The sequence below is a fragment of the Lepidochelys kempii genome, chromosome 1 (assembly GCF_965140265.1).
Source record: "Lepidochelys kempii isolate rLepKem1 chromosome 1, rLepKem1.hap2, whole genome shotgun sequence".
NCBI lineage: Eukaryota > Metazoa > Chordata > Testudines > Cheloniidae > Lepidochelys > Lepidochelys kempii.
The window spans coordinates 159,769,368-159,792,258 of record NC_133256.1 but is presented as its reverse complement, the minus strand read 5'-3'; the positions used below and the strand labels follow the sequence as shown (position 1 = coordinate 159,792,258).

The window sequence follows — 22,891 nt, the reverse complement described above, 5'->3', positions numbered from 1 at the left end:
TCAAGCTGATAGCAAGAAGTGTTTCAGTGAAAGGTACTCAGTTCTAGAAGATACATACAAGAGCAGAAGGGGCCATTGTGACCATGATCTTTTGCCATAAAATTTCATCCAGAAATTCCTGCATCAATCCCATAACTTAGTATTTGGCATGGCAACTCCTCCATCAGAAATAATAAACAGGCTTGGAACGAATGACAACATTTGTGCTTTTTCGTCCTTAGAAGTATCTACACTGATAAATGGACAATACCCAACAAAGCCATTTACATAGGTTACAGTGGCCCTGGAGAAACCCAGTGTCAGTTTAATGTGATACATCCTCTACCATGGCACTCAATACTGTCCAGGTTGGAAGGCAGACTTGAACAACTATTTTCATGTTGTCCGTGCCCAAGAGCCTGACACACCTCATCTTACAATAGTTTGGTACATCATTTGGTGTAATTAAAAACTAAATATTTTATATGCTTGTGACGTTCTTAGCTTCACAGATTCCAAGGCCAGGCAGGACCAGGATTATCACCTAGCCCTGTGGTTTTCAAACCATGGTCTGCAGACCCCTGGGGGTCCGCACACTATGTGTAAGGGGTCCGCAAAAGGCTGTCGTTGCCACAGAACAGCAGTTACAATCCTCAGGGGTCCGTGGGCTATGTCTAAGATTTTCAAAAGGGTCCACACCTCCATTCACAATTTTTAGGGATACACAAATGAAAATAAAGGCTGAAAACAGCACTTAATTTGTGTCAGGGCTCAGCCCTGGCACCTTTAGGCTTAGAAGTTCATCGCCCAGCACCTTTGGGCTTGCGGCATCAGGTATGATTATAAAAAAAAATTGTTTGAACCCCAGCACCTAAATGTGTGAGCCCGGGCTCCTCCTTCATACAAATTAAGCACTGGTTGAAAACCACCGATCTAGTCTCAGGGGGTGGCCATGTTAGTCTGTATCCACAAAAACAACAAGGAGTCCGGTGGCACTTGAAAGACTAACAGATTTATTTGAGCATCAGCTTTCGTGGGTAAAACCCCCACTTCTTTGATCCTGTATAACAGGGGCCGTAGAACGTCCCCCAAATAATGCTTAGAGCAGAGCTTTTAGAAAAACATCCAGTCTGAATTGGAAAAACAAAATCATCCCCGATGAAGAAGTCCCCCGGACCCTGGGAGAGAATCACGGCCATCTCCCTCAAAGGATATAGGTATTTCTTCCCCCCTCTCTCTTCTTTTGTGATGTAAACTCCTCAAAGGCAGGCTGGCCCCCTCCCTTCGGGGAAGAAAACAACCAACAGACGGAGGAGAGAGGCGGGGGCCCGTGAAAGCCCCAGCCCAGGCTCCGTTCGCACCCGGGCGGGGGAGGGGGTGGCGGCTGTTGGCTTGGCAGCCCCGGCCGACTCGAAAGGACAACACCCGCGATAAGAAAAGGAAGCGGCTCTTCCGCCTCCTCGTGTAAGCCGGGGAGGCCGGGCCCGCAGGGAGGCGCGCTCCGCCCCCTTTTCCTGCCCGCTGAAGAGCCCGCGGGAGGCTCGGAGGAGCGCACAGAGCGGAGCGCGGCGCACTCGGAGCCAGCAGCCGCGGCGGGCACAGCCAGCGCCCACGCACCGCACCGCGCCGCCCCCCGCGCCCCGCCCCTGCAAAGGCGATTTTGGCTCCGGACGAGGCGGCGGCGTCGTTTGGAGGCGGGAGCAGCAGCAGCAGCAGGAGGAGCAGGAGCGAGCGCTGGGCTTGGAGAGCTTCCCGGCGGGACCTCGGCTCGGGGCGGCCCAGGTAAGGCGCAGGATTCAGCCGCCCGGCGCGGCGCGGCCCGGAGGGGGGCGCGATGGATTTGAAGGGGGCGCTCGGCCGCCGCGTGGATCCGCAGCCTGTGCCGCTTGTCTCACGCTGCCCGCTCTTGCGCGGCGCCTGCAGCGCGACCAGCCCCCGCTTCTGCCGCCGCCCCCGCCGCTGGAGGGGCCGCCGGGCCGCAGCGGGCTCGGGATCTGCCCCGGCGCCCAAACTTTGCGGGAGGGAGCCGCCTCGAACTGCGGCGCGGGCAGCGCCCTGTGCGCGGAACGACCCTTCCTCGCCCCGCTCCCTCAGCGAGCCCGGCTGCTCCCCCCGCCCGGTTTGGCGTGTAAGGGAATCGCTGTATTTTATATGGGTGAGTCAGATGACATCGGGTTAAGTAGGTGAGAGCCGATTTGGAGTCAAGCGGCGAGGGCCCATCGAAATTGGTTTTTGAAGGTCGTGTCCCGTCGTCCCCCCCCCGTCCCCGTCCCCCCCGCCGCCTTACAGGGAGGCTCTTCCTAGCCTTGCCGGTGTGAGAAACATTTAGAAGTTCTTTTAGCCTGGCTGGTCTTACGCTGAATTGTGAGTTCTTGGAATCTATCGCTGGATTATGATGATCTCCTTTATCCTCCTAGTGGGGTAGGAAGAAGGTGGCGCATACTTAAACATTGTTTTATACATTGTTTCTGATACTCTGGAAGCTTGAGCAGTAGGTTAAACGTTGGAACTCACCGAAGTCCCTTGGATGTGACTGTGTTGGGGGGCAACGAGGGGTGTGGTGGGTTTTTTGTTTTGTTTTTTTAGTAGCAAAGACTGGCTGACATGTCAGCCAATACGACTGTTTATTGTTACCTTACAATACAAATGCGGGGGGGGGTGGAGGGGGAAGAAGAGGGCTGGGGGGAGCAAACAGATTCAACAGCAGCAGCTTTTACATAGGAGTCTATGTACATTACAGTATAAAGTCAGTTTAAAAAAATTAAATCCAAGTTTTAAAAGCCCCTTGTGTGATCTAAAACCAGTAACCAGGAGTTTGGGTGAGAACTATATAGATTCTCCCTCCCCCAATACGTCTAGAAATATTTTTCTAAGCCACCATTTGATAGGCAGATGCATCAGATGTTTTTGGTCTGGTTTTTGTTTTTTTGTTTGGGTGGTTTATGTTAAAGGTGGTGGTGGGGGGTTGTTTTGGTTTTTTGGTAGTTCTGGTTGCATGATTTCTACACCTTACTTTTTTATGGGCAAGTGTGTCAGCCATGACAAGTCATCTATCTTGTAAGGAAGCATCACTCCTAACTGGAATCAAATAGTTAAACTTAGAAATTAAGAGCTTTCTTGATTTTTTTTTTTTATTTTTATTTTTTTAAAGCCCATTGTAAGAAACACTTTGAAGTCCGATGGAGTTTTGCTTAGGAAGAACTGGTGGATCTAGCCTATGAAGACTAGCTGCCTAATTAGTTAGGTCTCAAATATTAACACCGATTTTAGTTTTTCTTTTGAATAGGTACAGGTTTACTCTAGGTAAAGGAAGTACCTGGTTATTGCTGAAAGAAGTTGACCAGCATTCAGAAGTATTAGTTAATTGCTTGATCCTGTTGAGTCTGTTCAGGTTCACCCACTCTCAGCCGTGCACAGGTGTTGACAAAGGTGTTCTGCTAGTTACTCATTGTAGCCAACGAGAATCAGTTGTCAATGTTTAGTGGAGGAGTGGGTAGTGAGGCCCAGTCACATTGAGCCGTTGTGTCTTTTTAAGTTCTTAAAAAGACACATTCACCATCCCAATGAAATACTCCAACTTTAAGTCTCTCTGTTGCAAAGATCTGTATCGCACACTCCGCCCAGTTTATTTTCCAGTATGCTGGTGAGTTCCCTATCACAGAGCTGGAAACCCTTGCCTCATTGGTTGATCACCCAAACTGGTAACACTATGAATAACTGTATCCTTTCATTTGTCATACAAGTTGTACTTGAAGAATTTGATCAAAGGGAAAAAAAATATATTGATGAGGATTTTGGTGCATAATTGTGTGCTACAGAGTCTATTTCCAGTTGCCTTCAAAACATAACACTGACAAAGTGATTGTGTGTGGTTGAAATAGCAAGTGAGCAGACTGGCATAGAGAAATAGTGTTCAGTTTAATATACTGGAAGAAATGCCAGTTACACCTTTTTAAATACTACTTGTATTGTGAACACTTACTGAGACCAAAAAAAGACAAGTAAAATCCTAGTCCTCTTGAAGTCATTGGCAAGATTACAGTTGACTTCGGGGCCAGGATTTCACCTGAAATCTTCAGACTAATCACAATAAATGATGGGCCAAAAATTAAGGTTATTGGGAAAACATACGCAAAAGCATTTCTGCATCACAAATTGCAGCTATATCTAGAAGTTGAGGCTTATAGCTAGATACTATTAAATTAAAAGGAGTAGTAACAGAGACTAAAAAGCTTTAGAAATTCATGATACTCTGAAAAGGAGCAACAACAGGATTAACAGGATAAGATGTTAATTTAAAATTGTAATATCTTCAGGGGAGGGACGAGGGACACTTGAGTGAATTTATGACCTGAACTGTGGAGAGATCACTGTTCATTACCAACATGCTCATAAAAGAGAGAGGATATTTTGTGTTCTCATTTCCACAAAATCACACCAGTTAGCATTTTCCATATTTAGGTGAAGTTTGCCTGACTGTATTCCTTTCAAATGCAGTTGTTCTCTGTTTTCAGTCATTGTTTTGTATGTGGAAGAACAGTTGACACTAAAGCCAAAATGAGCCTTTAAGCTTAAATATTTAGGATTTTGAGTGATCGGACAAAGGAGAGGAGAAAAGAGGCTGGTTTTATTGGTTTATTTTTATAGATACTTTGGATGTTTATCATTACAGCAAGCTGTATTTGTTTTGCTTAGACCTTCTTTGATTTGCTTAGTTTCTTTTGAGTACTTGATTTTTTTTAAATATTTTATTTTTACATGTGTATATAGAAGTAACCAAGGGGGGCAGAAATAATTTAGTTTTCTAATAGCTACAGCTTTGATGTAGGAATGGTGGGGCTGACCTTTTCCTGATATGGCATTTATGGACTAATATTAGTTTCTAAACACTTTCTGTGAAGGTGGAGAAGCCAGCATTGTGCTAAGACCAAATGAAAGGAAAAGTTTTAAATGAACAGTGTCTCAGTGGATTCTGATAAATCACTTTTGTTCAATGTGGTTTGTCCTTATGATAAGCCAGAGCAATGCCCGTAAGCCTACGTTACAGCCTTCTGTTTGAGTGAGCTACTATGAATATGTCACTATTTTGTCAAACATAGATTAGAACTAGTCATAAAATCACACACAATTCTGTTTCTGTATTATAGGCCATAGGACAGTATTTTTATGCTACTGCAGACAAGTCTGTTATCAGTCCCATTATATTACAAACCCTCTTAAGATGTTGAGTTTATAACTGTAGTAAGATATTTTAGGCAGAAACTTAGCAGACAGTTGATCCTCAAACAAATATTTTTACCGAACTTGGTTACATTTTAAGTTATGTGCAAAACAGTAGTGTAACACTTTGGGGATATTTTCTTTAATAAATACTCAGATCAGTCTTTGGAATAGACTCTGTTGCGATTTCCATAAAAAGGGAGAGAATGGAAAATGGGTAATAGAATTAAAATATCTACCAGACAGTCAACTTTTTCAGAGATGCATCTTACTGCATGTTCCTTCTGATGTGTTCAAAGTACCTAACCCTGTAGTGTTGTGAAATTACATCTGCTCACAATGGATTATTGCTTATTTTGCTTAGTCTCCAAATACTGTTTATTCAACTGATTGTCAAAGGGTAAATAACGGAAACTTGTATCCATCTATCAGAAGCTACATTTTTCTTAGGCTAATAATTCACATTATAAACAACCTGTATTCAGTACTTGATTGCGTATTCTGGATTGTCCCAAAAGACATATTGTCCAAGATTTAGTTCCAAAATATTTTGAGTGAAAACAAAGAGGACTCGCTAAATCTTACATGCAACCCCACACCCTAATTGGAAAGGGAAAGTCGTAAGTCGTTTATGGGTGTTTAGTAAAAATCCAGTAAACAAAGTCAAAATTCAAAAAGTCAAAGCATGAACATTTAAGGCACTGGAACCAAAACTTGAAGACACCTAGGGATAAGCAATGAATAGTTGGCAAGCAAAGAATTTCTGTAGGCCTGTAAACTTAAATTCAACAAACTTAGGTACTAGGAAGACTTTCATCTTGTATGCGAAGAGCTTGATCCGCTTCTCACATATACATCTCCTACCATTTTAATGTCAATGATTTTGATGGAGTTCATCCCAATTCAAACTGTGTAAATCAGGCCCGGTGTTGAGGACACAGTACTCAAGATGAAAGCTTTCATATTCTTGCCTTGTCAGAGGATTCTCTGAATGAAGCATTTTGTTGCATTACAAGTTTATGGTCTACAGTAGAGCAGATAAGGTGCTCCTGTTAATGGACTCACCTTTGCAAGAACACATTTTTCATACGTTCTCTTTTCATTTCAGATGAGTGACTTTGGAATCAAGAACATGGATCAGGTAGCCCCTGTGTCTAATGTCTACAGAGGAATGCTCAAGGTGAGTTTTCCTAGGAGAGATGCTAAAAACAAGTGGCCTAAACTCCCACTCCATGCGTGTATTTCTCATGTTAGTGAGAGACCTGCATATGCATGCTGAAGAGAGACTATGCTAACTACATTTGGGTTCCTTCTTGCTGATGTTTATTTTTATAAGATAAGGAACAAACACTTTATACCTAGCCATTTAAAGCACCCTGTTTAAACAGGAAAATATACATTTGACAAATCCATCTTAAAGATTGGAAAGCAAGATGAAAAGTCAGATTCTGATGTTCAATTTATTGAACTCAATCAGAATTGTGCAAGTAAGGGCAGCAGGACTGGGTCCTAGATGGTCTTTCTACATTTAACTTCATGCAAGGCTGTCAATGTCTTTTGATAGGACTGATGTATGTAAAAGCATTGGTCTAGTATGGGAAAATTAAATTCTCTGTGGTTATGTGCAAATCTACCAAATGAAAATCTAGAGTAAAATGCATGAAAACAAAACTATTCAGTCTTATATGTAAGAAACGGTTGTTCAAATGTCTTGACTTGCTTTGAAAGATATTTACAAATCGAGGACAGGTTAGAAAAAACAGAATTTAAAAGATTTCATTTTTGTAACTGTCTGCAAGAACATCCATTTAACATACTTTTTGTAATTATTCATGAAAGGTCTTTAGCAAGCATTGGTCGCTTGTATTGTGATGATCAAGGAAAAGCAAATAAAGACCAGTCAAACTCTTTTTGGCCTAGAATGTTATGAGAAATGCTAGTGTTTGAGGCTATATCACAGTCTCGTTTAAAGTCAGTTACAAATGTGTGTTTTTGTTTTTTGTTTCTCCTCTTCTCTCACCCCCCCCCACCCCCTGGCTTATATAATTTGTTTTGCTAACCAGCAACCAAATATTCATTTCATAGAGCATAATAGGAAGCTTTATGTGAAATTTGTGAATTGAGTGCTCTCCCATGCAGGAGTTATGCCAGGCACAAAGGAAATTGGAGTTAGATGACAATTTGTCGCAATCTTAGGTCAACCCTTATGACTCTTGGAAACAACTATGCAATGGTGAAATATTCTTTTGGATTTGCTTCAAGTTTTGCACAGTTTATTACTAAATTTATACATAACTGCCATGAAACCACATAATGCCCCACCCCCTCTTTTTTTTTTTTGGTTGACTGAGTAAAGTGAGCAGGATTTATCCCATATGGGGTTTTATTACCTATTCAGAGCAATGTTCAAACATTAACTAATACATTTTACATTTCTGAAATATGAGACATGGGTACAGTATGCTTTCTACTCATTCATATACTACTGCTTTTTTTCCCTTCAGTGAGTCACTGTAACGGTCATTTATTTACACAAAATACAGGAGTTTCCAGATTATGTTGAAAGATCTTGGCCTTTTCTCTAGATACAAATGGTGAATCAGAGCTATTATCTATTAACATTTAAAGCATTTTTTAGTAGCAGACCAGACCAGCTGGTTTTAACAACTATTTCACAGATAACAAAAATCTTTAAAGTATCTTTACTCTGACTTTTCTTATTGCTATCATATGTACACGAACAATCTTAATTAGTCTGAACAATATTACTTACACTGAGCTGACCAGCAGAGTTAATTTTTGGACTAAATTAGCCATTAGAAGGAAGACTTCTAGATTTTTCTTCATGCCAGCCTCTTCCTTCTGTGGGTCATAGGCTGCTATGAATTGCACCCTGAAATGCATAGCAACTTTTTATAAAAAAAACAACCTCAGTACTACATGCAAGCCAAAGTGTGTGTCTGTCTTGAGTTTCTGCCCAGCCAGTTTACAAAACAAAAATAGCACCATACACCAAAATAGAAAAGCTGTAAACTCCAGAAAGGAACCATGGTGGATTCAGGAAAGACCAGATAGTTAATATGCTATTCTGCAAAAACAATTTAAGTTAGTACAGTCAATTGAGACCAAATCTGTGTTATGCTGAGGAGCATTAGTTTATTCTCACCAGAAATCTGTACCTTGGCATGAACATTTAAGTGGATGCCTAAGCAAATAGGAACTGTCTACAGATATTGTATGTGGTTCCTTAGTCTCTGGCTCCCCTTTACTGCAGATGCTCTCATATGGGTATCATTGCTGTGCCCTGTAGCTTTTCAAATACTGTATCCACAGGTTTGGGTTGTGGCTTTTGGTTTGTGTTTTTAAATCTCATCAATAGGAATGTCTAGTGATAGCCTCTACCTGTTGCTACAAGTCTTGTTCATGACTAGTTGGCATGTTAAGTATAAACTTATTCAGCTCACTTTGGTAGAAAAAGCTTGTAACTTTTAGACCTATTTATGAAGAAGGGGTGCATGTGGCCTGGGAGATTCAGTAATAACTTCGCATGTACACCACCTCCCAACTAGAGCACTTCAGAGTTTGAATGATAGACAAGATTTTCTACAAATATTTGTAATCTTTAATAAAAGTGACTATTAGCTCATCAGAAATCTCTCCTTTTCCCCCTCAAACATTCTATTATAGCCAGTCCTACTTATTCTTGTTAATTGGTTTAAACTAGCAAAGAATCATTGGAGACTGCTGCGGATTAACAAGCTGCTTTTTATGAAATGCAGTAGTTGGTACAATCCGGTTACCTAAACCATAAAAATAAAATAAACCTAAGAAAAGACTCTACTTCATAAATCCTGTAAGACTGTTTGTTTTACAGTCTTAAGTAATATCATTCAGATTGAATATTTCCAAAAATATAAGTAAGCTTACTTGCGTCTTCATGTTGGCAATTATTTTTGTTATACTAGAAGGACTAGTGAATTATAATAATTAGCACTTGAAGTCATCATTAGCTGTCTGTTACAAGGCTAAAAATGATAGTAACATCTCTTTACAATTTAGCAATCCGTTAAAATTTAGATACACACCTGTTAAAATGGCTGCTAGTTGTGCCTACTATAACTAAAGTTTGTAGTTTTCATTGTATCTCAGTAGTCTAGCATCTTTTAATTCAAAGATGCAGCTGTCACACTGTAAAGCAGCCTTTTCAAACACAGTCTTGCAGAACACTGCCTCCAGTCAATAACCGCTCACCCGGGAACTTGATCCTCTCACCTTCATGGAGGTAGAAGCATCAGTGCCTAATTGGGGTCATTTAACTTCTAACAATTTAATGCAGGCAGCATTGTCTTTGAAAAGATTAAACACAGCTCTTTTGCATTTTAGTGTATCAGAGTGGCACAGTCAAAAATCAGAAGGCCAGATCCTCAGTTTATGAAAATCAGCTTAGCTCCAGTGAAGTCAGTGATCTATTCTTATTTACACCATCTGTGGGTCTGGCGCAGAAGGAGAGGAAACTTAACAGAAAAATTAGTTCATCTGCATTATATAAACATAGCATTCATCTATTTTGTATAATGTGTAGCTTAGTATACCACTGTTCATGTTGTAAAAAAAATGATTACCATAGGACATACAGAATGTGCCACACAGGAAAGTGAACGCTGCTGTTAGAATCTTTTGCATTTTTATTTTAACTATGCAACCCTTAACATTGCATTAATAGTTATTTGTTTATACTCTGAACTCATGGTTTAATAGTTTTCAGAAGATAGTACCTGGAGAGAGTGTACATACAAACAACCTGTCCTCTTTGTAGTTGCTGTTAGCAGTGCTCTAGCAGAATACTTACACTGAATATTCTTTTTCTAAACTGTTTTGCAGCATCAACCAGCATTTGATGCCTTTGACGTCACAAACTCTCTGTTTGCAGGATATTTTCCCTCATTAAATGAAGATCAAACCCTTCAAGAAGTACCAACAGGATTTGATTCGATTTCTTATGGTAAATATTGCTTGCGTTTTTAGTTTGATCAGCCACATCAGTCAAAATAGAAAGTGCTGGGTTCTCTAAGTAGGTTTCTGTCACTGTTACCTACGATGCACAACAATAAATCTTTAATAATAGAGAAGACTTTTTTTTAATATTACCTTAAGACTTCAGTCCTGCAGACATTTACATACATTAAGTTTTTTCACATGAGTAGTTCTATTGCTGGCTTACAGCTTCCCATAGCGGAAACCTACACTGTAGTAGGGTGTGTGAATATAAGAGGATCTGTTGTCTGTAGAAGGCCAGTTAGGCATACTGAGGCAGAATTAAAAAGGTCTTTGGATGTGTGTATCTGTTAAGATTAACATTACTAATAATCTTTACCTACCTTTACTTACTTGTTCATTTCTATAACTCAAGTTGGTGTATTTTTAAAATGGGGAAAGACAGAATATTAGAGCTGTATTTAGTCCCGCTGAACTAGTATAAATGTAGAACTCTGCAAGGTCCTTGGCCCCCTTTCCCTCAGGTTTATTGTGCAGCTTTAGAAATTTTGCATAAGTAACACACTGAAATCCTTGTAGCAGGACTGTACTCAAAGTTCTCAATTTACCTTCACCTCAGATCTCTCTGACTGGCTTATTCCTGAGCTACTCCAATACAATGGTGATGGGTGTTGCACCTAAGTTTTTAGTCAGCCTTGCAGTGAGCTCCACATGTGTGCAGAGGTTCACCTGCTTGCTCACGTGGAGCTCATTGCAGACCATAGATAGCTAGATTAGCTTTGCAGATTCATGCACAGTCCTAAAGCCTGACAGCTTATCTCATGCGTATGCATGCTCTCCCTGTGACATTAACTTTATTAGATATAGCAATTATTAATAACATGAGTGCAACCTAACTGTGTCAACTACAATCTGTGCACTCGTTTTCAAAGAGATTTGTGGAAAGTTGAAAGTTTGAAGAAGTATTGACCAGCTGGTTTCAAGCTAGAGGGAACCCAAGGAAATGTCTGACACCAGTCAGAATATCAAATCCGGGTAACTTTTTAAAATGACAGATAATGCAAAAACAATTTGACCAATTTTCTTCAAACTTTACTTGAAAATGCTCTTTACTTCCAGAAGAAGTCTGGAAATTTTCATGCCAAATCTTTCTAATAAAGAAGATAGGATGGGGGCTAAATTATTCCTTTGAATGGAAGTTGGTTGCAGCATTAACTAAGGAGTTGATTATGAATTTATAACAATTTATGGCTGCATAAAATTCAAGTACCAGGATCATCAGCCAGTTACATTTTGGGTCACAAGCTAGTTCCCAATGCCAAATTTATGTATTACACTCTAACCATTGAATAATACATGACAACACCACAAATTCAATTGACTGATCTACGCATGAGTGGGTCTGACATTCAATCTAGTGCAGTGTTCAATGTACCACAAGCCAACTCATCATTACTACCCTCCTCGTTACTTGGTTCTCAAGCTCAGTGCAGGGTATCCAGAGTTGACAAGAGGTCACTTGGCTCTTGGATTATAGAGGAGAGAAGAGGAAGAAGCAGTCGTCTTGTTTTCTCATAAAGATAATTGACTCTACATAACAAAGGCATACTTCTTACTACCAAAGTCAATCTGAGTCTGCATCATTAGCTGCGACAATCTTACGCTGGCATAGAAATAACTATTACAGATAGGGCTTGCCATATTTGGTCCCATTTTATAGTTGGAAGCCTCTTTTGCTCGTTCTTTAACATTGTGGATTCTTATTTGTCTGGTCCATTAGCCTAAATGCTAATGTCTCCACTCCTCCCCCTTTCTTTTAGAGTCAAACAGCTGTGAATTGCCTCTCCTAACCCCATGCAGTAAGGCCGTTATGAGTCAAGCTTTAAAAGCTACTTTCAGTGGCTTTGCAAAGGAACAGTGTCGTCTGGGTATCCCAAATAGTAAGTGCTTTCTTTTTATAATCTTTTTAGTGCAAAATGATGCTGATTGGTTAGATGACGAGAATAGCAAGTAAACTGAGCTCATCCACTGATTAAAAGAATATAGAAGGAAAAATTAGGGCAGTGATTTAAAATTAAGACTAAATCATTGATATTTGAGCTTCAGAAGTAGATATCCTAGATAACTCTCTTTTAAACATGAGCCCTCACTCTCAATATCTTTTTACCTATACTTTTATTTTAGGTTCTTATGAACATAAATATCAAGAGTTGCCTCTAAATGTTACGCGTTTTTCTTTTCTCTTCCACAACTACCCCCCCACCCCCCCATTTGCAGATCCTTGGCTATGGACAGAACAGCAGGTTTGCCAATGGCTTTTTTGGGCTACCAGGGAGTTTAGTTTGGCAAATGTGAACTTTCCTCAGTTTGTCATGAACGGCCAAGACTTGTGCAACCTGGGCAAGGAACATTTCTTGGAGCTGGCTCCTGATTATGTAGGTGACATTCTGTGGGAACACCTGGAACAGATGATAAAAGGTAACTAGAGAGCCAAAAAGGACGACTCCTCTGTGATCCTAACAAAGCAACCCCCTCAAACAAAATGGTGATGTATTTCACCGAGTTGTGGTTTTGTAATTGCCTAAAAAAATTCAAAGTGAATTTTTAAAATCTTTAAACATTATCAAAGGTAGCTTTAAAAAATCACTTTCTGGAGAGCATAAAAGCAATCAGTCGTTTCTAGCTTGTCAATTACTGCCAAACTGCAGTTCTCTCAGCAGCAGTTTTATACAGAATAGTCATTGATATAAATGAGATTAGGATGGATCTGATGCAATATATAATTCAAATCAGAAAAATGTAACCAAAAGTCAAACTAGGTCAAGTCATGTTACTAGTGACTTTTACCAGTGTTTTGGAATAAGTCAGTGAATGAATGTAAGAGTGACAGAGACTTCAGGGTCTTTTCATTGAGACAAAAGAAGGATGAGGACAAATTTTGTCGAGGGGCTTCACATGGATGCAGGGATCTACCCACCCTAATCCTCCAACAAGATGAGAGCCAAAACAACTACATTGAAAAAAGGGAGAACTTTTTTTTTCTTTTCCCATTGTTACCATAAGTTGTCTTTTTCATTTAAGCATTTGTTAAACAACTTTGGAAGTTGAGTGTTCTTTTGTCTAGCTGGGTTTTGGTGATTTTGCTTTTTGTCTTTTCACTGTTATAGTCCTGTGTGTAAAACACTTACCTAATGCCCAGATCCTACAAACTTTTAAGTATGGGTATATAATCCCCATGACTTCTATGGGACTGCACATGTGCATGAAGTTAAGCAATTGCTGAAATGTTTGCAGGATCAGGGCCTTAAATGTGTTGCAGATTTTTAGACCGATTGAATATTAGAATTCCATCGGCATGAAATTTTCCCTACCAGCAGTTATTTCTTTGAAAGTTTGTCGGGTAACTAACTTCATGACTGTCACAAATACCTCCAGTTGCCTTGAAGTTCCCCATAATGTCCTGGTCAGATGTATAAAAAGGATATTTGTTCTGTTTTCAGACAGTCAAGAGAAGACACAGGACCAATATGTTGAAAACTCTCATCTTACCTCAGCCCCACACTGGGTCAATAACAACTCGTTAAGTAGGTATCCTGATTTGGTTGACATTTAAAATCCCTTCCTTAGCATTATGCTGCACGTGATATCACAAACTGTAATTCTGCAAGTTGGTTTGAACACTGAAAATAATCAGACTAGATATTTTTTTTGAGGCAAATCTTGGAGTCTGTGAAACCAGGAGGAAAGAAGACAGTGTGAAAGCTGTGGTTAATAAAAGTCAAGTCTTGATTTTTGGCAATTCATTTACCAAAAACAAATTTGGGATTTCATAACTTTTCTGCACAAATAAATGGTTTAGTACAAACTGGCCATTACCACAACTACCAGGCTGAATCTAAAGCAGCACTGATGGGGGTCCAGCAGGAGTCATGTTTTTGGTTCTTTTTGGTAGAAGAAAGGTGGAGGCAATATGAAGCCTCAGAGGGCAGATGGAGTAAATAGGGAGGGAGAGGACAGGGACCAGTGGCCCTCTCCTGACATCTCTCTTCCCCCCTACCCCAGGCTGCTTATGTGTATGAGGTTGTATTTTCAGCACAGTATTTCTCAATCTGCTGATCAGTTAACAAGAGAGGAATCCTGCTATGGACCACCTAGCCCCCTCCCCAGCACTTTCTCTCTGTTCTGTCATTCTGGGAAACCACAGAGAGCTCTGTGCGCAACTGGCAATCTGTAAATCATACGGCAGATACTGGTTGTGTGATACAGAACCTGGTTAAACCCTAGTGCAGTCAATTGGAGTCCTTCCGCTGACTTTAGTAGACTTTTTGGATTAGACCCATACCCTATCGTTCCTACTCAGTCAAGTTTTCAGCTTAAAAATATTTTTTTAGTGGCATAACTGTATGTCTGTGTTGCAGTGGAAGGGTTGACTTGGTTTTGTTCTGCTTACATGAAGGTATTACGTTTATGAGAAGGATTGTAGTGAATAACTAATCCATTCCTTCCCCCCCCTTGTCATTTTAGGTTTTAATTCAGAACAGGCCCCTTATGGTATGCAAATGCATAGCTACCCCAAAGCCAGCCTCCTGAGTGACTTATGTCAGACTTCTGCAGGACCAAATCTCCTCAGCCCAGATCAAGAATTTTCGATGTTCCCCAAAGCTCAGTTAGAGACCGTCAGCGTGAACTACTGCTCCATGACCCGCGACTTCACAAACAATCTGAACTTGCTGATGGATAACTCTGGTAAGATTTACCTTCTCCATTTGCTAATTATTAGTTTAAGGCTCTATACTCTGTGCACTCTTTTTTACTTAATGTGGCTTATACATACAAAATAAACTGAACAACAACCATTATTTAATTTTTTAGGTAAGCCCAGAGAGCATGAATCAAGTGACAGTGGCACAGAAAGTTATGAAAGCACAGATTCTCAACTTCAGTCCTGGAACAGCCAATCCTCTTTAGTGGATGTACAACGTGTGCCCTCTTATGAAAGTTTTGAAGATGATTGTAGTCAGTCTCTATGTCTGAATAAACCTACAATGTCTTTCAAAGACTACATTCAAGAAAGAAGTGATCCTGTAGAGCAAGGGAAACCAGTTATACCAGCAGCAATTCTAGCAGGCTTTACAGGCAAGTGATGTCCCACAATATATCTCTTGTTCTCTTGCTTCTGATCCCTTGTGTGGGTATATGTCCGTTGTGATAAAGGAAGAGTGTACCTCTCAACCTCCCTTACTCACTGTTTGTTCATGAATGATTTATTCACTAATAATGCAATATTCTAGTAAAAAACAGCCTGTTTTAAAACCTGGAATGCATTCTATTCTTGGTAGAGCTCCATCTGCCTAAAAAGAAGGGAAACTCCAGACAAAACAGTCAGTTCAAGGAGTTCACCAGCACTGACTCACCCACTAAGCACTTGTTCCTAGACTACTTAACTCAGGCAAAATGCTCATCACTGGAAGCTTCATCAGGGCACGGACTTTAGTTTAGGACCTTTAAGGTTTTAAATATAGCTGCCAGCAGAAAGGAATGAAGTGAAGGGGTGGGGGAGAAGTAAAGCTTGGTTCAAATAACTACTTTGAATTAAAATAGTGTACTCAATTCATTATAATGTATCCTTCAGCAGATTCCTGTTACAGAAACAGTCGTTCTTTGCCTCAGCCAAACATTTTAAAATTATATCAGTTAGATAAACCTTAGGATTATGGTATGTGTCTTACTATAGCCTTTAGTTGTGGCTAATAATTTTACTCTTCTTGGTTTTTACAGGCAGTGGACCTATACAACTGTGGCAATTCCTTCTGGAGTTACTAACAGACAAATCCTGTCAGTCATTTATTAGCTGGACTGGAGATGGATGGGAGTTTAAACTTGCTGATCCAGATGAGGTATGTGGCCAGTTGTGACTGAATAAAAACCTAGGGCCTGATCCTCCATCAGAGAAAGGCACACCCCTCAACGCAAAGTGTTTACAAGATCAGGAGTCTTTGCCTCTGTAAACGTTTTACTGCTGGGTGACTTCGAGAGCATCCGTCAAGTACTTAAATGTACATAAAAGTTTAGTGTATTATAGTCCTGTCTTTGCATGCTGCCTTTACATTTAACTTGCAGCATTGCTTAACTGTTTAAGGAAAGTAACTTAACTGATAAAACCCCTGGGAATTGAGAGAAACATGGCAGATGCACAGAATAGTGAGGCCTTCAAAGGTCTGGTTTTTAGATATACATCAAATGACTGCTGTGATCATTTGGAAATTAGTCACTAACAGAATAAACTCCAACCCTCTAATTGACGATGGAACCCCTTTCTGACGCAGTTAAAGGGCCTGATCCGAGGCCTACAGAAGTCAATGAAAAGACTCCCATTGCCTTCAGTGAGCTTTGGATATGGCCTTAAGTGACTTAACCACCTAACCTAACGTGTGAGTTGTGTAGCTCTTTGAGAGAGAGGAATTCACCTTAACCTCTTCTCTTGCACTAACAATTTTTTTTTTTTTTAAACCCTTTGTGGCAAGGTGCCTCATGCGCCCATCCACTACCTATTGGCATCATGCTCATAGACCAGAGGTGGGCGAAGTACGGCCGGTGGGCCATATGTGGCCCGTGAGACTGTCCTGCCTGGACCCTGAGCTCCTGGCCGGGGAGGCTAGTCCCTGGCCCCTCCCCCGCAGCAATGCCACTGCTGTGCTGCCAGCGCTCTGGCCCACCACTCCTGCCGGGTGGTGGGGCTGGCTCTGGCGGGCTGCGAGCTCCTGCTGCTCTGAGCAGCATGGTATGGGGGTGGGGAGCAGGGGGTTTGGATAAAGGGCAGAGGTTCTGGGGGGGCACTCAGGGGACAGGGAGCGGGGGGTTGGATAGGGGGGCAGTTAGGGACAGGGAGCGGGGGGGGGAGGGGGGTGAGGTCTCGGGGGGGGAGGGGGGCAGTTAGGGACAGGGAGCGGGGGGTTGGATAGGGGGTGAGGTCTCGGGGGGGGGAGGGGGGCAGTTAGGGACAGGGAGCGGGGGGGTTGGATAGGGGGTGAGGTCTCGGGGGGGGGGAGGGGGGCAGTTAGGGACAGGGAGCGGGGGGGTTGGATAGGGGGTGAGGTCTCGGGGGGGGGGAGGGGGGCAGTTAGGGACAGGGAGCGGGGGGGTTGGATAGGGGGTGAGGTCTCGGGGAGGGGGCAGTTAGGGACAGGGAGCGGGGGGGTTGGATAGGGGGTGAGGTCTCGGGGAGGGGGCAGTTAGGGACAGGGAGCGGGGGGGTTGGATAGGGGGTGAGGTCTCGGGGAGGGGGCAGTTAGGAACAGGGAGCGGGGGGGTTGGATAGGGGGTGAGGTCTCGGGGAGGGGGGAGGGGGCAGTTAGGAACAGGGGTCCCGGGGGGGGTTGGATAGGGGGTGAGGTCTCGGGGGATTGAATGGGTTGGAGATTCTGAGGGGGGCAGTCAGGGGATGGGAGGGGGCAGATGGGGGCAGGGGCCAGGCTGTGTGGGGAGGCACAGCCTTCCCTACCTGGCCCTCCATACATTTTCGCAACCCCAGTGTGGCCCTTGGGCCAAAAAGCTTGGCCCATAACTCAGATTGTTTAAGACTTCAGCTCTTACTCACCCAAGTATCCTCACTGATTTGATGGCATTTGAACCAACAAAATGACTTGGTTGCTAAATTAAGTTTAATTTTCCTATTTATCAGCTAACTGAGATAGTATGCTTTAATTGGTTTGTTCTGCCTTTCTCTCTTCTTCCCCCACCTTGGGGCTGAAGGTGGCACGACGATGGGGAAGGAGGAAAAACAAGCCAAAAATGAACTATGAGAAACTAAGCCGAGGCCTGCGCTATTATTATGACAAGAACATCATCCACAAAACATCAGGGAAACGCTATGTGTACCGGTTTGTATGTGACCTACAGAACCTGCTGGGGTACACGGCAGAGGAACTTCATGCCATGCTGGGAGTACAGCCAGACACAGAAGATTGAGCACTGCGATATCGTGCAAAACTAGCAGAGATTGCAAGATTTTGAACTGTGACTAGGACCCATCTGCAGTCAGTCTTTTCAGATTGGTGCAACTGTTAAGAAATAAGGACCTTGAACTGGTTTTGTAATCAGGGAAAGCTGAAGGAAGAAGTGGCCTTATTTCATCAGATGCAATGGCTTCAAGTATTGCTGCACCAAGTCCCTTGGAGCAGTGTGGAGGATGACACAGTGCCTAGCTCTAACCTGAAGACATGAAAATGCTCTAGGGTTAAATGTTTTGGCCTTTTATTATGGGTTGTTTTTAATACCAAAGGTTGGAGAGTGACCAGTTATACATCAGAATTCTAGCTCAAAACTTAACCACGTTGCTTACATCATGATATGCATTTTTAAAAAAAAAAACCTACTTAACCTTTTATTTTAAAGCCAAGAGTGAGACAGTTTGTATTGTACATTTTATTACACAAACATGTTAGGTACAGAAACAAAAGTTTTGTTTTATGTTTCAAAATTTGGTGTAGCAATTATAATTTTTTTCTTCCGAGGGGGGGAATCACACCATTTCAAGTCAGTTTGTATATATTTATATGTTGCTTCTTGAAGTTCTTTAATGTTCCTATTTAACAGATATTGTATAATGTAATTTAAACTAATTGTATGTGTGTTTGAAATAGGAAGAATGTAAATATTTGTCTCATGTTTGAATAGGACATACAACATTTTGCAGTTTGAGGAAGTCTGTTAAATGCCTTGTACATGATTATACTGTAGGCCTGTAATATGACAGTCAGATGGAGGGTATTGGTGAATATTTTGCCCTGACTGCAGTTGGTAAACTTTGTTCATTTTGGCATTTTTACAAGAAACTGATGTAATCTGGGGCATAAAGGGCCTGTTTCGCCTAACTGAAAAAAAAATTAACATGGATAAGTGGAATTTTTCTTGATAAATGGCGCATGTTTTTTCACTTCTATGCATGTCCTTTTAAAAACAATTTATATACAAGCTTTTTTTTGAGTTGTCTTTTTTTTCCCCTCTGGTTTATCCCATATGATTAAAATATGAATTCTATTTTTGGAAATAATTGTGGCTCCTTTTCAGAGATCAGGAGGGATTTATGTAGCAGCTAATTTTTATTGCAAAAAAAACAAACAATTCACTGAAAAAATGTAATTTGTAAGAGCCTTATTTTTTATCTGAGCTTGATGTACACTGAAATGTGTTGTACTGTGTGTGTGTGGGGGGGGGACGGACGGATGGACAAATCTTTATTAAAACATCTTAAACAGAAAAAATGGTGTGCATAATTTCTATGAATTCCTAAACATTTTGATTGGCTCTTATATTCCTTTTTTTGGGAACAGAAATACCTTCTAAAGTCACAGACCTGATTCTCAGACCAGTGTAAACTGGAAGGAAGTCTCTTGAAAAGAGTTGAAGTACCTCAGTGTACAGCTCTTGTGGGAGGAGAATCAGGCAATAACTCTTTGCAGTGGTGATTAGCTTTGTACAGAATATGTTGCACAAGGCTCTATGCCCTTCCTCAAACAGCCTTGTGCTGGCCTTCTCCCCCTTTACTGCTAGAGAGTACAGTACATATGTCTGATTCAAGTTACAAGAACTTATGTTCCCCCATCATCTGGAGAAGTTAATATTTTTCAAGAGTTTTAACTCAAACTGGCATTTGATCATTTGGATTAAGGTGAAGTGTGAATTTTAAAGTGCAATTATGGACCACTTATTCCAGAATAACTCCATGTTCTGTAGAAATGCTATTACAACCTAGTCCCAAACTGGTAAGCATGTGTGTAGGGTGCATAACTCCCACTCATGTTGGAAAACATTCCCAACACCTCTTGGTATGGAATAAGCTACTTTGCAAAGACCATAAGTCATTTGTTTCCCACCATAAGATAGTAGGCCATAACATGCCAGTCATTTTTAAGCTTGCCTCTCTCTAAAGGAGGAAAAAATGGAGGAAACAATATGATCAAGTGTTTTTAAAAGATAAATTGTCCTTGTTTTAGTAGTTACAAAAATAAGGGCCAAATTCTGCTCTCATTATGCTGAATTCAACCTACTGTAAAAGCAGAACTTGTAGTTTTATAAAGTGCTCTTTAAAACAAAATACAGTGGGAAAAGTTCTCAAACTTGGCCTTCTAAATGTCTTGGTCAGAACCTCCTCTGTCAATGGCTGTAGGATGCACCATGAGCTTTGAGGGCTAAATCATGCACAGGGACTGCCCTTCTTTCTAGCCTTTCCATGGCCCTTACAAGGGAAAGAGGGGGAAACACTGTGCTCACCCCACCCCACCCCATTTCAGGCCCACATATGGGGTCTGCTGAATTCAGGCTGCAGTTTGTAGCTGTCTTATCTGCAAACAGAGGAATGTATAGCTTGAACAGAAATACAGTTTCTAGGGCCTGAGCCAAAGCCCAATAAAGTCAATGGAAAGGCAGCCAAAATTGTCAGTGGGATTTGTAATGTACTACACTGTAGATACAGAAATGACTTGCTTCTAGCCTGGGTTTCTAGGATGGGTGTGGGGGGCAGGAGCCATCAATGTAGTATTTCCTTTACAGCCATGTTATTGTCTACAATCCTATTTTCCTCTTTCTGTGCCACTCATATGCTTTGATTATAGGGTATTTCAGCCCTAATCTCACTTTCAGTTCATAAAAGGTTCATTTTCAATATGCATTTCCTAAACACAGCCCTGTCACTCATTTAGAGCTGAAGCCTAATAGTTTATTATTTATATGATGGGCATTTAAACACAACTTCCTTTTTTCTATTTCCCAAATTCAACAAAAAATGTTACAGCAGTAGGGGGACACAGTACTCATTAACATGTCTCTTCTATTACTTTAATCCTGAGTGGTGTTCTCATGGGATGGACTCTACCTGAGTAGTGAGGGAAATAGATTTCTGGGATGGAGATTGGCACAACTGATTAAAAGTGCTTTAAACTAGGTTCTCTAGAGAAGGGTGGGAGATGCTCATGTGATCTCCACACCAGATTGAGAGGAAGGAAAATCAAGTAAGAAAGGGTACAGCCATGGTTAGGAGAATGGACATTAAGGGGAAGGATAGTGCTGACACCAGTCAGATAAGCAATACTGGCCATAAAATGACAGTGTATCCAGTCAGGCAAAGAATGTTGCTGCTTGGCTTCGCCCACAATTAAGATGTTTGTACACCAGTGCAAGGAACCTGACTAACAAAATGGAGGAACTAGAGCTACTGGTGCAGGAAGTGAAACCAGATATTAGGGTAAACAGACACATGGTGGAATAGTCGTCATGACTGGAGCACGGGTATTGAAGGGTATGTGCTATTCCGGAAAGACAGAAATAAAGGGAAAGGTGGTGGAGTACCCTTGTATATTGATGAGTTGAACTGTAAAGAAATTAGAAGTGATGGACTGGATAAGACAGTCCTGTTTGAGCCAAAATCACTTTGGAGGAAAACTAGAGGTTCCCCTGATACAGTTCTTGGAGTGTGTTACAGACCACCAGGATCCAATTTAGAGATGGATTGAGACATCTTAAATGTTTTTAATGAAATAAATATTACTGGTAATTGTGTGATTATGGGAGACTAACTTCCCAGATAGAGATTGGAGGACAAGTGCTACTACTAACTGTAGGGCCTACATTTTCCAGGATGTGATAGCAGATTTCTTCATCAAACAGTTGCTGAACGAACAAGAGGTGCTGCAATTTTAGATTTGGTACTGGTGAGGAGTGAGGACCTCACAGAAAAACTGGTTGTAGAGGTTCGAGTGACCAGGAACTCATTCAGTTTAAACTAAATGGAAGGATAAACAAAAATAGATCTGCAACTAGGGTCCTTGATTTCAAAAGAGCTAGCTTTAATAAATTAAGGAAATTAGTTAGGGGCGTGGACTGGATCAAAGAACTCAAGGATCTGAATGTGGAAGAGGCTACTTTATATCAAAGTTGCAGAAACTATCTGAAGCCTGCATCCCAAGCAAGGGGGGAAAATTCATAAGGAAGGGTTGCAGACCAAGCTGGATGAGCAAGCATCTCAAACAGGTGATTTGAGCAAGCATCTCAAACAGAGAAAGCAGCAAGCCTACAAGGAATGGAAGATGGGTGGGATCAGCAAGGAAAGCGGCTTCTTGTCAGAAAGGGCTGGGATAAAGTGAGAACTGCCAAAAGCCAAGCAGAGTGGGACCTTGCAAAGGGAATTAAAACCAATAGTAAAACGTTCTCTAGCCACACAAATAAGAATAAAACTAGGAAAGAAGAGGTGAGACCGCTAAGCACTGAGGATGGGGGTGGAGATTAAAGATTAACTAGGCATGGCCCAACCCCTAAACAAATGCTTTGCCTCAGTTTTTAATGAGGCTAATGAAGAGCATAGGGGCAATGGCAGGGTGGCTAATCGGAACAAGAATATGGAGTTAGAAATTACTACATCAGAGGTGAAAGTCAAACTCAAACAGTTTAGCAGTACTAAATCGGGGGGGGGGGGGGGGTAATCTCCATCCAAGAATATTAAAGGAACTAGCACATGAAAGTGAAAGCCCAATAGCAAGGATTTTTAATGAATCTGTGAACTCAGGAGTCTTACCCTATGAATGGAGAATTGCTAATAAAGTTCCTATTTTTAAGAAAGGGGGGAAAAGTGATGCAAGAAATGACAGGCCTATTAGTTTGACCTCAATTGTGCACAAGTTCTTGGAACAAATTTTGAAAGAGA

General features: G+C 41.4%; 2 protein-coding genes across 3 annotated transcripts in view; one reads left to right on the top strand and one right to left on the bottom strand.

The window, feature by feature from the left end:
- The window catches only part of PSMG1 (proteasome assembly chaperone 1), a 335,075-nt gene that overhangs the window by 84,004 nt on the left and 228,180 nt on the right, over positions 1-22,891 (bottom strand). The window lies entirely within an intron of this gene.
- Positions 1,455-19,457, top strand: ETS2 (ETS proto-oncogene 2, transcription factor). 2 transcript variants are annotated; one of them, XM_073360638.1, is made up of 10 exons: positions 1,455-2,134; positions 6,308-6,379; positions 10,081-10,201; positions 12,015-12,134; positions 12,472-12,672; positions 13,695-13,778; positions 14,719-14,940; positions 15,067-15,334; positions 15,977-16,091; positions 17,947-19,457. In XM_073360638.1, the coding sequence occupies exons 1-10, from the start codon at positions 1,814-1,816 to the stop codon at positions 18,160-18,162; spliced, it is 1,740 nt and encodes a 579-aa protein (XP_073216739.1). In that variant the 5' UTR covers positions 1,455-1,813; the 3' UTR covers positions 18,163-19,457. The 2 variants fall into 2 exon arrangements, with proteins under 2 accessions (XP_073216739.1, XP_073216749.1); XM_073360648.1 differs by having other exon boundaries at positions 1,456-1,761.